This window comes from Myotis davidii, unplaced genomic scaffold (genome assembly GCF_000327345.1).
Source record: "Myotis davidii unplaced genomic scaffold, ASM32734v1 scaffold1176, whole genome shotgun sequence".
Classification (NCBI taxonomy): Eukaryota; Metazoa; Chordata; class Mammalia; order Chiroptera; family Vespertilionidae; genus Myotis; species Myotis davidii.
Window position 1 is genome coordinate 7,129 of NW_006288437.1, and position 15,455 is coordinate 22,583.

Below are 15,455 nucleotides of genomic sequence, written 5' to 3' on the forward strand. Positions count from 1 at the left end.
GAGGGGAGGAGTGGTGGTGTAGAAGCCGCGCGGGGCGGGGGGGGGGGGGGGGGGGGGGAGCCTGAGTAGCTGTGTGTTTCACAACTGAAAGTCCCATCTGCTGAAGCTGAGTGATTCAAAGTGATTTTTCTTTTAAGAAAATAAAGCCACAAAGCCTTTTGTCATACTCCTCGGGCCGTCAGAAACTATTTGGGTAGATTTTCCTGGTCTTGTTTTCACATGCAAAGGTGGGAGAACATACCTGTCCTCACCCTGACTCACCACACAACGAGAGAGAGAGAGAGAGAGAGAGAGAGAGAGAGAGAGAGAGAGAGAGAGAGATATTTCTGGTTCTGTTCCTTCCAGCTCCGCCCTCATTTGTGGAAGGGGCTGTGCGTGGTATCTGCCTGCAGATTCCTCCTTCTGCTGATTTTGTCTAAAATCTGGGTTCCAGGGCACAGGTGTGGCATGAATGAGGTGAGGAGAGCTCACATTCATTGGGTGCTTTCTCTGTGCCAGGCAATATTTTGACTACTTTCTCCATCATTTAAATCTTACAATCCTAGGAGAAGGGAGCTATTCTCATTGCCATTTTCTGGGCAAAGAAACGGAGGGCCAGAGAGTCTCTCCTGAGACTACTCACTCAGTGAGGAGCAGAGCCAGGGTATGAGCACGCCTTCACCAGAAAACCATAACCCAAGTTATCTATTTGCAGGTGCTTATTTCAAATTTGCCTACATCTGTGCATAGAGGTTTTAAACAATAATTATAGTGAAATACCTTTCCAGGCATTATGCTAATTATAATGTGCTAACAATTCATATCTGTAATTAGGAGCCTGGGGACTGCCTAGGAGCCTGTGTTTCTGTTGCTTGAGAAGGGAGGGCACTAATATCTCTCCTTGTGGAAACACATACTCACGATCCAAGAACAGAAATAGCATGCCAATAGGTACTGATGCCCAATGGGAGCCCGTCATCTAAATATTCTCAAGACCCAAAGATTGCAGTAATTAAATATCCCCATGGCATGCGTCTATAAAAACACGAAGGTGGGCCAAACAACTCAAGTCTGCCCCACTTCAGTGAAAGAGAGAAGGAAATATTTCGTACTGTCCCTCCTACGTTCTCTGGCTGGGGCCCTGTAAATTGGACTGACAAAATTCAGATCAGCAAAAGAAACACATACAGATTTACTTAATATGTTTTATGTGACTGAGAAGTCATCGTAAGGAAATGCAGGCCCCAAGAAAGGTGAAAGCTGAGGGTTTAATACTAGGCTCGATGAAGTGTGGAAAGCTGTAGAAAATCATGATGGATGAGCTCATGGTAGTGAGCTGGGGAGATCTAGCAAGGCCTGTTCATTCGAATTCCTCTCCTGGTGCCTCTGTCTTCAGAGATAAGGATGTTCCTTTTTTCTGGGTGTAGGGAGGGCACCTCTCATGTGAGAACCCCAGGATCTGCTTCAGTGGAGATGGAGGAGGTAAGGGAGACCTTTCTGCATATGCCATTCCTCAAATTCCTTCAGCTAACCATAGTCCATACGGCAAGTGGCTGTGTTGGAGTAGCATGTTCTAAACCCTGTCATTAGCAAACGACGAAACGTTTAAGCTATTCGCATCTTACAATCAAGCTATTCAGCACAACACAGGCCTCAAATTTCTGAGACAATATCTATATATATAAAAGCCTAAGTGACCATCCAACTGCAGACCATCCAACCGGTAGCTATCACGAACACTGACCACCAGGGGGCAAGATGCTCAACTCAGGAGCTACCAAGCTGCAGTGACTTGGCAGCTGCATTTCTCGGGTGATGCACCAAGAACCAGAGAGGAGAGAGCCCGAATTTGGGGTGCATGATCCGAGAACTGCCCTCTCGCATTCCGGGACTCCTCGGGGGATGTTGGAGAGCCAGTTTCGTCCTGATCCCCACAGGCCAAGCCAAGGGACTCCACTGGTGCATGAATCTGTGCCCATTGGCTCCCCACTTCAGGTCTGGCTCTCCACCAGGCCTCGAGCCCATTGCAGAGGTCGTGGGTCTGGCCCTTACAGAAACTTTTCAACTTGATTAGCTACATGATGAAATGTACAGGACCTCCTGGCTGTGGCCCCGACGTCTGACGCCCGTGCTGGCCCATCCGCTTACTATCAATTTCCAGTGGAGGCAGCGAACTTTCCCGCTACCACTCTTGGCTGGGAAACCAGCAGTGGCTTCCCTCCTTCCCTGCAGACAGTAGCGCCAGTGGGTAACCTCCGGGGAGGGAAGGAGGCAAAGGAGCAGCTCGGGTGGGAAGAAGGAGGCTCCTGCCGCCACAGGACTCTGCCTGGACGGAAGGGCCCGGGCTGGAGCCTGACATTGAACAGGGTCCTGCCCTAGGCCGACTAGATTCCAGGCTACGTAATTCCTGTTTGCTAAATAATTGCATTTTGCAGCTAAATGCCCACAAGTCAACAGTTACTGCCAAACTTAGGGTAAAGTGAGATGAAAGAAGAGAGACAGATACAGAGAGAAAATGACATAATATTGGGAGAAGAGAGGAGGGAGCCTGATTCTGAGGTGCATCACCTGAGAACCGCCCTCTCACAATCTGGGACCCCTGGGGGATTTCGGAGAGCTAGTTTCTGCCTGATCCCCACAGGCCAGGTGCACAGGCCTCTAGTATTTAATATAATTGTCTTTTATAGAAGTGAATACACTCACTAAAAAATATTTGGTAGCAAATTTTTTTTTAAACTTTAAAGAACAATAACTTGCAAGACTCTATATGGATTAATGCCTTCATATGTGGCCTTAACCTTTGACATGGAAACCTGAGCTGAGGGAACACTTCGGATCCACTCTGGCCTTCTCTCTGGAAATTTCTAATTCATTGCTGTACTCCGTGGGGTTTTGCATTCTTTCTACATAGTATCTTTGACAGAGATGACAACTGTACATGAAAAATGATAACAGAATGTGTCCTTGGGGGAGCCACTCTCAGGCGTCCCCTCCCAGGCCTCTGACAGCAAGGGCTCTGAAGCTTGGCCAGGGGCGCCAGGCTGAACGCAGACCTGGCTCCTGTCCTGGAATGATTTACGTTAAGGCTCTGGGCCAGGTTCCCAGCCTGATGCCACCCCCTTCCCCCTGCCTAGCCCAGGCCTTCTAAACCGTGCCAATAACACGGTTTTAGGTAGCCCTAAAACTAAGGCTAAAAGGAATCAGACAGTCAGTATTAAGAGATTTACCAAGGCCTTCCTCATTTTTTCATTTCCTTTCTGTGGAATTTCGCATTCATGGGCATAGTCTCTGATTGTGATGGGGTAGCCGTGTTAGACACGGCCATCCTGATTCTCACGGCACTCATTTTATAAAGAGCATGTGCAAGAGAAAGCATTAGAGGTATCCTGTAAATGTTTTTAACTCACGAATAATGTTTATGCAGCTAGTGAACATGGCTCTGGGCATGGAGAGGGCTTTCCTGTGCTAAATGTGGTGCTACTCCTAAAGCCAGCCCAGATGGGCTCCATATTATCACTTCCGAATGGGGCTCTGAAGTCCATTTCTGACCATTTATGGTCTTTTTAATTTATTATTGTCTTATTAGCAAAGGAAAATAACAACTGCATAAGGGAAATCTCATATCACTCAGTAATGAACTTTCCCCTCTCCTCCTAATTCTCAAAGGAGTAAATAATTGCATAGAAAAGATGAAAGTCAAGCTTTCTATTCTGTAAGAGGTTAAGGAGTCAGCATATTTCTCTCTCTTTCTCTCCCCCTCTCTTATTTGTATTAATAAAATGAGATCAAAACGTTTTCCCGGAAAGCTGAATAAATGAAATCACACGGCTAGAAAGCTGTGCATACAGGATAATGACTATCAATGATTTCACAAGATAAATGATTTGATAATACAGACATGAATGCATCCATCTTTTTTTCAGAGTTTTCCTAAAGTAAAGACCCTGGAATCAAGAGAAAATGTAGACACTAACTCAGATTTTTCAAAGAAAGGAACCTATAAATAAACTAATTGGACTATCACTTGATTTGTATGTCAGATATGTAAGTACTTAGAGAGAACACTGTTTGCTTCAGCTGTTCTCATCAGGATGATTGATGACTACTTAAAAGTGCTTGATTCCATTTGTATGCCAGCTGTTCTTGTGTAGAACGAATGATGACTTTCTCAAGACAATCAGAGTCGGACTGTGGGCAGGATTTGGGGCTGATGCCTAGGAGCTGGAAAAGTTACCGATGGCTCTTAGCTCATTGCGCTGAGATCAGACCACACTCGTGATGAAATGCAGTTGACCTTGAACAACATGAATTTAAACTGTGTGGGTTCATTTTTACACAGATATTTTTAAATAAATACTGTAAATGTATTTTCTCTTCTTTATGATTTTCTTACCATTTTTCTATTCTCTAGCTAACGTTACTGTAAGAATACAGTATAGAATACATATAACATACAAAATATGTGTTGATGTTTATAGTATTGGCAAAGCTCCCAGTCAACAGTAGGCTATCCGTATTACGTTTGGGGGGAGTCAGAAGTTGTATGCGGATTTCTAACTACACAAGAGGTCAGTGCCCCTACCCCTATGTTGTTCAAGGGTCAACTATATATCTGAAGTAGATGCTGATTACTGGGACTTGCGAACACAAGATCCTGCTTCTTTGCAGGTTTGGTTGGTGGAAAGATCTTAGCCAATGTGGAGCCTTTGTTAGCAAGTTAACAAGAACCTAAGTAGTCTTAACTACACGCACTAATAGTCCCTTTAAAGGTAAAATTGCAAGATGAGTCATTCAAGTCACAGACAAGTTGGGCCAAGCAGCAATACGAAAATCATCAAACCATGGGAGTGATGCTATGTCCTTTCATAGGGAAGCAGCTGCCACAGGGTACACCTCTGGGTAGCAAGGTGCTGGCAGTGGGAAAATGAACACACGCACATGGGGGATGGTTTCAAACATAAGCTCCAAGATAGTGGCAGGTCTGCATTTTCACTTCCTGTTGCACATGTTCCAAAGCAGCTGCCAATGAGAGTGATTTTCTTTGCCACAAAAGTACTTTCGAAGGCATCCAAATGAAAATAAACACTAAGAACAATCTCATTGTCGTTTTTAAGGTCAGTTAATTTCAGGCGTCAAGACAGTCAGCAAATGCTGCTCAAGCTACTCTGTGCTAGCGACTGTACCAGTAGGGTATACACCAGACCGGAAATAGCTCTCCGTCTTATTGGGGGATCAAAGCATAATTGCTAATGGTTGTCAACTGCTTACTATGGTTAGTTAGCACTGTGCTGAGCATGTTATATGCACTATCTCTTTTATTCCTCAGGCCAACCTTATGAGGTGGCTACTATTATTATCACCCCATTTTAGAGGCAAGAAAACCAAGATGTTTTCTCAACATCCCATAGGTAAGAATGGAGGGAGCAGGACTCAAACCCAAGTTTCTCTGATGCCAAAGAACACCCATGCTCTTTACCCCACATGCTATATGTGTGCTTTAGGAAAATGGCAATGCCAGGCAGTCAGCTATGGGAAAATGCCAAACTGACTAACAAAAAGTGTCACAGAAGGTCATCAGAAGAGCAAAAGACATCTGGAGAAGCTTAGGGAGAAGGTGAGGCTTAATCTGAATTTAGCAAAATATTGCTAGGATAATATTGAGGGTAACTATCATATCTTCTCACAAATATTCCTTTGGTGCTATCAGAGAAAAAACATTGGCCTCATGAATCATTAAACTGATGTACTGTGACCTTTCTTGTATAATTATATGTATACATATAATTTTATATGCATGTAAAGTATATATAAAATTATAGAAGTGCTGGTGAAGGCAAGTTCACATAGCCAGGTGTCAATCATCTCTTTTATAGATGAGAAATTGCATAAAGCCTTGTGTACTGTATGAATTGCATAAGGTATTGGGAGGCAATTCTCCAGGTCTTTTTTTTTATATATAGAAAACAGGAAAATAATTTATTCCAAAAGATGGCAGAAGTAAGAAATTCATCCTGAAAATAGACGTGGTGTAATTCTGTCGAGACAGATCTCCCCTCGAATATGCTCTCCTATGGCTGCCGCGCTGGAGTCTTATTGTCTCCTGACAGCTTTTGAACACATCACTGGCCCCCTGTCGTGAGCAGGCAGGAGCCACCTTCAGGTCCACAGTTCCGAGGAGAGTGCCATGTTTCCCAGAGCACCTTCTGTCTCAGAGGAGCACATTACATTTGGTGGCGTCGGCAGCGTTTAGATTGAGGAGGCACGTAATTCATCAAAGTGTAAAAAGGCTAACGGGAGAAACACTGCACTGGAGAATGAGGTAGTCACCTGTGCCCGGCATGTGTAAGGCAGGATGGCCAGAGCAGGCGAGCCGAGAGAGGCGGCCCCGTGTGGAGGTGACTGCACATCTAGAGGGATTCTCGTCATGACCTCGATGGCTGGGCAGTGGGTCTTCCTCCTCAAGGCCAGTGATACTTGAAATACCAGGTGGTTTCATTTCTCAACTGTGGTCCAAAGAGAAGGCTGAGTTGGGCCAGAATTGCGATCAGCCAAAAGAGCTAGCAGCAAACTGAACAGGTCACCAGCATGGTGAGGATAACTCCCTGGTTGGGACCCTTGGAAATGAACCGGGGCAGCAGGAGGCCGGTGATGTCCAGAACACGCTCATCACATCAGAGGCACCGGGAGGCCGCTGCACGCCATGGTGGCCGCGGAGCTGCCAGCCCCTGCCCCACCGCCGCCTTTGCATGTCTTATAAACATGGGCTTCCTGGCAGCCCCTTGCTCAGGACTGCCTTTTCAAGGTTGTTAGCAAACGGCCTCAGAGGATATAATGTCTCCTCTCTGGTGAAAGGGCAGGCATGCTTACTCTCCATTATAAAAGATTGGGTTCTCTTAGCTCAGGGTTCCTATCCTGTAACCCAGCCCGCTGCGCTTGTAGGCATCTGTCTGGGTCCGCTCACCTTGCCTCCGGGAGACTTGAGAGCCTGGAGAACTGACACGTAAGCTGTCTCATGCCACCTGCTGTGACATGGGTGATAAAGCTCTTTGTCTCTGACCCAGAAATCTCATGGCTTCTGGCAGCAACCTTGAAACGGAGGCAGTTAACTCAGGAGTAGGGTAAAGCCTCAGGACACATCACACTTTAGAAAACAGGAAAATTTATTTTCTTTTTTCGATAGGCCAAGTCTGTCCTCATGAAAAATAAGGCACCTGCGTTGGTATTCATTCGATGGAGGTCAAGTAGATCCACCTTGGAGCCTGGAGAAACCAGGGAAGATAAAATGCCCGTGTGAGAGTCTGCCCCACATGCTTAGACAAGGTGCCCAGGGAGGAGCTTCAGGAGAGTACAGCCCCTTTGTGTCCACACCCTCAAAGTGCTCAACATCCCAAGAAGCGCTGACAAAGGAGCCCCTGAGCCAAATCGGGTTGACCTTTGTTTCAACACATAAAGTTTATTATCTAGGTATTATCTGTGGCTGCTTTTGTGCTACAATAGCAGAGTGGAGTGGTTACAATAGAGACTGTATGGCTGGCAAAGCTTAAAATATCGACTATCTGGCCCTTTAAGGAAAACATTTGCTGACTTCGGATCTAAAAGAAGAGACAGATACATGAAGAATAAAATATTCCCTCAAAACATGCTAACAGCAGAGGCATGAACAGAACATTATATGAGCATCAAATGGAAAGCTGTAAACACACACACACACACACACACACACACACACACGGATATATATACACATGTACACCCACATGCACACTTGCATCTAGCATTGATTTGCATGGTCTTATTTTTTCCTTACAGTACCTTTTTAAAATATATATTATTGATTTTTTACAGAGAGGAAGAGAGAGGGATAGAGAGTTAGAAACATCTACCAACTTCCTCCCGCACACCCCCTACTGGGGATGTGCCCGCAACCAAGGTACATGCCCTTGACTGGAATCAAACCTGGGACCCTTCAGTCCGCAGGCCAATGCTCGATCCACTGAGCTAAACCGGTCAGGGCCTCACAGTGCCTTTATTAAGCATATAGATTGGTTCAAATTTAAAGCTTTGCTGCTACTAGCTGAGTGATTTTTGGTAAGTTATTTAATTTCTCTGTGCCTCACCTGCTAAACATGAGTAATGCTACTTATACATCATAGGGTGAACCAGAAGGGTTAAGCGAAGGCATCACTAGCCTCTGACACATAGTAGGCAATCTGTAAATAGTCCTTTTTATTTACCCCGCTTTCCAGAACAGTAAACTGAACGTCAGGGAGGTTGAGTAATTTTGTCAAGATCACGCAGGTAGAAAAAGATAGATGCAGAAATTAATCTCAGCGCTAACTCCAAACCTGGGCTTTTTACCTCTGTGATGATACTGCTTCTCAATTCTAAAGGCTTAGTGACTTAATAAATCAAATCACCCCAATGCAATCTTTTTACCTTTTCCAACAATTATTTTTATTTTTAAATTATGATTTGGGGTTTATTTATTGGCAGATCCTACAGGTCTCTGGTATCGTGTGAGTTCTGGAAAAGCCTTATTTAAATTCACTATATTAATACATTCACACCAAACACTCAGATGGGTATTGACCAGTTTAATATTAAAATTTTTATATTCATAATTTTAAAAGCAAAGCTTTTGTTGGTAACTTATATAACAATATTCAAGTAATTTTAAATACAGAATAGTACTTTTAAATACTAAGTTCTAGATAAGTGATTTGATATCACTGTCTTCCTCTAAGAATACACCAAAGTGATGTCTTCCATATAGTTTTCATAGTCTCTTTATCCTACTCTTAGTATTTAGCTGAGTTAAAACAAACAAGCACCATCCGTGTGTGGACTACAGCCTTCCTGTGCATGGCTCTAAGGGAAGAGGGGCCACCCCCTGACACATCCGCATCTTATCTCCCGATTACTGCCTTCGGCAGAGGACTGCTGTTGACATATCTTGCTGGGGGGAAAAAAAGGTTACTATTTAAAGAATTGTATGTCAATAAAGAAAAAAGGCCAGTATCCATTTGATTGTCTTTTGAGCCTCAAGAAAAGTATTTTTCATGGATGACAATGCGGTTTCTTTGACCAGGGAATAATACTTTTGAAATCTGCTATGTACTCACTAAAAGTGCAGTGCAAAACTGGAATCCTCATTTATGATACCTGCTCAAAGGCTGAAAGCCTGTGAAAAGGATTCTATTTAAATGTTCATTTCTCCATTTAATCAATAGCTATTTTTTGAAAGTTAGATACTGACTTTAATGAAATAGTTTGATTTCCAGAAGAGAAACTAGCTTTTGAGTCTAAGAAGATGCTTTATATAAATTGTTTTGAAATCTCAAACTACAATAATTGCCACAGTTTCCACAGTGTTTAAGTGACAGGATTCTAACTCAGCTCTCTGTAGTTCTAGACATTGCCCCATATTTCCCAGATCCAGTGCTGACTAAATTCACTTGTTATTCCAGCCCGAAGCTTGTAATTCCTGAAGGAGATCCCTAGCACTTCGTCATCCCACTGTAGTGACCAAGGTCAGGTGTTCCAGCTACAAATGGAGGGGCTGCTCTCAGCTGGGTCCTTGAATGACTGTGTGGAGCAGAACCTCCTCTATGGGCCTGTGTTTGACATGTGATGTGATAAATGACTTCTGTGTTAAGCGACTGATATCCAAGGATTGCTTATTACCATTGTAATGGGTGTTCTATTCAAATACAATTTTCTTTGCTTCTTCTCCAAGTGGTGATCATCTCCAAGATGATCTTCTCTGTTGGTTTATAGAAGCTCTTTGTTTGTTAAAGATAGGAACATTTTATTTGTTCTGCAATTTTTCTCCCTATAATTTTGCTTACAATTTATTTGCTGAACAGAAATAATTTTGCTTATTCTGTATTTTTCTGAACAAGAATTTAACAGTTTTATGTAGCCAAACTTGTCAACTATGTTCTATGGCTTTTTTTTTTTTAAATCTTATATAGAAAAGATCTTCACTTGCCCAGATCATAATTTTCTGTTTGTCATTTCCCTGAGCAGAAAAGCTACGTCTGGACTTAATATTTTCTATTTTTATGTCTGTTTTATACTAATTTATTTATTACTGTGTTTTAAATATGTGTTCTGATATATGATGGGGCTAATTCCTCTATATTGTTCTATTTCAAAATATTATTGGCATTCACATGCATTCATTCTTCCAGATAAAATTTAGAATTTGTTAAGTTCTAGAAAAGAAAATGTGTTGGGATTCTATATGAAATTATAGTAGTTAAAAAAAAAGAAATTATACTAACTGTATATGTTGCTGAATCTTCTATCAAGAAAATGGTGTGTGAGCCGAAACCGGTTTGGCTCAGTGGATAGAGCGTTGGCCTGCGGACTGAAAGGTCCCAGCTTCGATTCCGGTCAAGGGCATGTACCTGGGTTGCGGGCACATCCTCAGTGGGGAGGGTGCAGGAGGCAGCTGATCGATGTTTCTCTCTCATCGAAGTTTCTAACTCTCTATCTCTCTCCCTTCCTCTCTGTAAAAAATCAATCAAATATATTAAAAAAAAAAAGAAAATGGTGTGTATCTTCATGTAGTCAGTTCTCTTTAAAATTTTATGTTTTTTCTTATATATTTTTTGTTAAATCTATTTTTAGGTATTTTATAATTGTTGTTGCTATTGTGAATGTTTTCTTTTTATAGTGGATTGTATTATTATTAATAATAATTTAATAATAAATTTTATGGCTATGTACTAAACTGGTAAAACAGAATAGATAAACTTTAAAGACTTGAGAATTTAAACTCATTCCTGTTCAATAATCACCTAGAACTTAGTTAAGACAGGCAGCATACATAATGTCTCAAAATGGAAATGAAATGTCTCTGGCCTGTGCCAGACTGAGAAATGTGGTGTCCACCTGGGCTGTGTCACAGGGGCTCTGCCTGGAGCCTCCCCTCATCCCATTGTGATCTTAGGCCATTGCCCTGTGAAAACTGTTCCCACAGCTTACTAGGAGGTTGTTTTTCAAAGATGGTATTTTCTGTATTACATTTGTTATCTGTATGAAGCCCCCAAGAGGAATTCCCTGGTCTTTGCTCCTCCTGAGAAACTACTTTGTGCTTTTATCTAGTGGCCCTGATTATAAATCATGTAACTTATAGCATTTCCTTCGGCATTGGCTGCTGGAGAGCATAGAGTCAAATTTTCACTCAGCTCCAACAAATGCATAAGCTTTTCATGGATGCATTTGAATTCTAAGCTTATTCCTGGCCTTGTTGAGCTTTCTTTACTACTCTTACGCCTTTTTTTTTCATTTATTTTTATTTTGTTACATCTTTTATATCTTTGTGATCCACTTTAAATATTTTCTGGGTCCAAACAGACTTGAAAATGCTTAGACGAGTATGTATCCTTGGACCCATGCTCTGGTTCATGAAAGTGCATGATAAATATAATGACCACACCATTTGACATACAGAACTTTATTTTGAAATAAAGAATGATACATTCTTTGAATTTACAGATTGGTTCACATAGAATAATCTTGGCCTTAATTTCTAAAATAAAATTCACTTTTAAAAACCTTCTAGTAAAATGATTACACAGGAAAACTTTAGTCTTAAAGCCTGACCAAGAAATAAGTACTTCATGAGACTCATCATATTACTTATCTTTATCTCTCTTACCATTTAAAACGTGTGTTTGCTTTATTTTGTGCTTAATACTGAAAACACAACTCAGCAAAGATTTATTATATTTCCATATTTCAAACTTTCACAGAAAAGAAGGTTTTTTTTAACTGAAGGAATATTTCCAAGTCAACATAGATAGGACAAATACAATTTATGGAAATAGTTTTTAGAAATATTTATATTTCAGTGAAGTATATTAAACAGTGCTCTTAATAAGTTTCAAAAAATGTGAACAAAGTCATTTTAGAAAGTAATTTGTAATACTAGAATAGATCTATAAATAGTCAAACTCTAAACAATCTTACTTTAAGCAAGTGAGAAAGGTGACTGAAGACATTAAAAAACATTGAATTTGCTTAACCAAGTGTTCCTGAGGCCTCTGGGCGTGAAGAATGCCAGTGATGAGGCCACAGAATTGCCTGGGATCAGCAGCTGTTTTACACAAGAATCCCAAAGGGCAGGGATGCTCCTGGGGGAACAGTGGGCTGGGGTAATTTTGACAATGATAAGCTTTTCACGAGGGACTTTTCACAAGCATAAGATGATCTAAACAGACTACCCTTTGCCAAAAGCCTGAAGTCAGAAGCACAACCATGTCAATCCAAGCACCCCATTCTCACACAGAGAGGAGCTTTCTAACACTTTTATTTAAATAAATAAAATTAACGGGGGAATTTCATAGAAAATGTGTAGATTAAATATCTCGTTTGAGCCACTTCTGTATTTACTACTCTAGAGAAATCTGTAACGATCTGCTTCTTTAGTTTTTAGCTTCATCAGTGCTCCTGGATGGAACATGAGGTCAACAATGTATTCTTCAGGAGGAGGGAGACCCCCAATCATTCCCTTTTGAGATTCATTCATCAGCTTAACTTCATTCCAAGCTCTGCCGTACTCCCCTCGAACCAGAGAGCAGCCGATGCCAATTCTATCAGCCAGAGCCTGTGGGAGAAAACACAAGATCAACCAAGAGTGAGGAGGGAGACGAGGTGGGAAAAAAACTCTCAGTTGTAAGACCCACCTTGGTTGAAGGTGAAATATACAACTCTTGCAAAGAAGTGCTTAGAAAGGAGGCTGAAAAATGTGGAATAACGTGATAGGAGCCAAGAAAATGTGATATGTTCCCTTGTTCCTCAAGATCCTGTAGATTTAAAATCTCTGTGTAGGTCCTGCTGGGAAGTGACATTTTTCAGGCAGTTACACCGCATTGTATCAGGACAAGATTGATAACGCCATTGGAGAAAAGCTATTCCACGGGCTTTCAGCACTAGTGCATCTATCAATCTTTCCAAGCTCCTAAGGCTGCTCTCTGGGTGTGAATCCCAGTGGGACTGAAGGAGGGACCAAATGGGTGGGGACCGGTTTCTAGCCAATTTCTTCTGTGTGATGCACACAGACAGATGCTGTGGAGCAGGAGGAAATGTATGAGTGGTTGGTCCTTCTTGGGCTGCCTGCTGCCATCTCCTCAGGGTCTGTTTATGTTTTGGGGGAGTTGTTTCTTTAATTTGCCTTGACATTGAGGTTTTTTTTTTTAAGTACCCTTGAAATAATCTAGAAACTTCTTAGCCACAGTATAGGGCTCAGATTTCCTGGGTTTGAATTTCAACTCGTCCACTTTCTAGTTGTCACCTCAAGCAAAGGCCCGGCCTCTGTGTGCTTCCATTTCCTCATCTGTAAAATGAGGATAACAACAGTCTAAACCAGCAGTTCTCAACCTTCTGGCCCTTTAAATACAGTTCCTTATGTTGTGACCCAACCATACAATTATTTTTGTTGCTACTTCATAACTGTAATGTTGCTACTGTTATAAATTGTAATGTAAATATCTGATATGCAGGATGGTCTTAGGCGACCCCTGTGGAAGGGTCGTTCAACCGCCAAAGGGGTCGCGACCCACAGGTTGAGAACCGCTGGTCTAAACACTCTCCTCATTGGTGGTTACACAGATGAAGTGAATCAATACATGTCAAGTGCTCAGAGCCGTGAATGCTGGCACACAGTGAGTACTCAGGTGTTCCTAGTACTAGAGGGTGGGAATTGTGTTGTTTCAATAATCTCTATATTCATTTATTAATGTGATTTATCTGAATGTATAGCACTCTGTGATACCAAGATTTCTAATAAGAAATATATTTTAGTCTTCATCAGGGTTTGTGGCACAGAGCTCCTAGAATCCTAGGAATTTCCTAAATGATGAGAAGCAAAAAGGTGCCTTTTGTTATGATAATGAGGTGACTTGGATGCACCTGAGGATGGGGGCTGGTTGCCTGGAGAATCAACCACTTAATTAGATGTTTGGAATTTTTGGTCCTACTCCCTCCTCCTACCTCTGAGGAGAGAAGAGGGGCTGGAAGTGGAATCAATCAATGGCAATGATTTAATTGACAATGCCCATGTAATGAAGCCTCCACAAAAACCCAGAAAGACAGGGTTCAGAGAGCTTCTGGGTTGGGGAACAGGTAGAGAGTTGGGGTGAAAGCTCCACACCCTTCTCCCATACCTTAACCTATACTCTTCTCTCCATCTGGCTGTTCCTAAGCTACATCCTTTTATGATAAAGCTAGAGGCCCAGTGCACAAAATCTGTGCATGAGAGGGGGGTCCTCTCAGCCCAGCCTGCACCCTCTCCTATCTGGGACCCCTCGGACATCCCTCTCACAATCCTGGACTGCTGGCTCCTAATCGCTCCCCTGCCTGCCTTCCTGGCCGCCACTAAGTTTCCCCCCCTGCTGGTCAGGTCCCCCCCAACCGCCCCCCCCCCCCAGCCTAGTCGCCCCTTACTGCCCCCACCAGCCTAATTGCCCCCAACTGCCCCCCCTTCCAGTCTGGTTGCTCCCAACTGCCCCTCCTGTTGGCCTGATTACCCCCAACTGCCAGCCCCGTCCACCCCCCGCCCCCTCGCCGGCCTGGTTGCCCCACGCAGCCTGCTTATTTAGTCATTTGGGACTAAGTTTCCCCCACTGCTGGTCAGGTCGCCCCCAACTGCCCCCTCCCACCAGCCTAGTCGCCCCTCACTGCCCCCACCAGCCTAATTGCCCCCAACTGCCCCCCCTGCCGGCCTGACTACCCCAGTGGGGAGGACAGTGAGGACAGGTATGGGATGCAGATGAACAAGAAACATTGAACAGACTGTCAAACTTCTGGGAAGAAGTGGGAAGGCAGGGGAGGGTTAGGGAGGAGGTAAGAGATCAACCAAAGGACTTGTATGCATGCATATAAGCATAAACAATGGACACTGACAGTAGTGGGTGAGGGCATGTGCCAGGGAGTAAGGGAGGAGGGGGGAGATCAATTGGAGAGGGGAATGAGACATATGTACTACTATTTGTAATACCTTAAACAATAAAAACAAAAAACAACAACAAAAATACTGAGGTCAGATAATTTTCCCAAGGTCACAGCAGGTGGGTCTAATTTGAGAGCCAGGGAATCTGTCTCAAGGTCTGAGTTCTTAACCTCAGAATAATATTGCTTCCAGCTGAGATGAATCTGAGTGTCCTTGTGAAGTGAGAGACAAGGTCATCTGTTTACAGGAAGAAATGGAGATGCGAAGGTTTAGCAGGACTGAGGAATGTCAGGCCCACAGGCCATATAAGGCCCAAGAAACCATTTGGTCTGGCTCTGCTAAGGCATTAGGGGTGAGTTAATTGAATGCTTGACAAATATAGCAGGCTAATTTTTAAGCTGATAATTTTGTATGGCCCAGGAATGATGTTATAAATCTCCAAATGGCCCTTGGCAGAAAAAAGGTCCCCCACCCTTGGCTTAGAGAGGTCAGATGTGGTGCACAGTGGCTGAGGACA

The 15,455-nt window shown here is 42.9% G+C and overlaps 1 protein-coding gene across 1 annotated transcript in view; it reads right to left on the reverse strand.

Annotated features, from left to right (window-relative positions):
- Nucleotides 1–11,503: 11,503 nt before the first annotated feature.
- ARMC3 (armadillo repeat containing 3) overlaps nt 11,504–15,455 on the reverse strand; it is a 162,995-nt gene continuing 159,043 nt past the window's right edge. Inside the window, exon 16 of the mRNA XM_015561742.1 lies at nt 11,504–12,595. Within this exon, the coding sequence (XP_015417228.1) occupies nt 12,386–12,595 (210 nt within the window). The 3' untranslated portion in view covers nt 11,504–12,385. The remainder of the gene's footprint in view (nt 12,596–15,455) is intronic.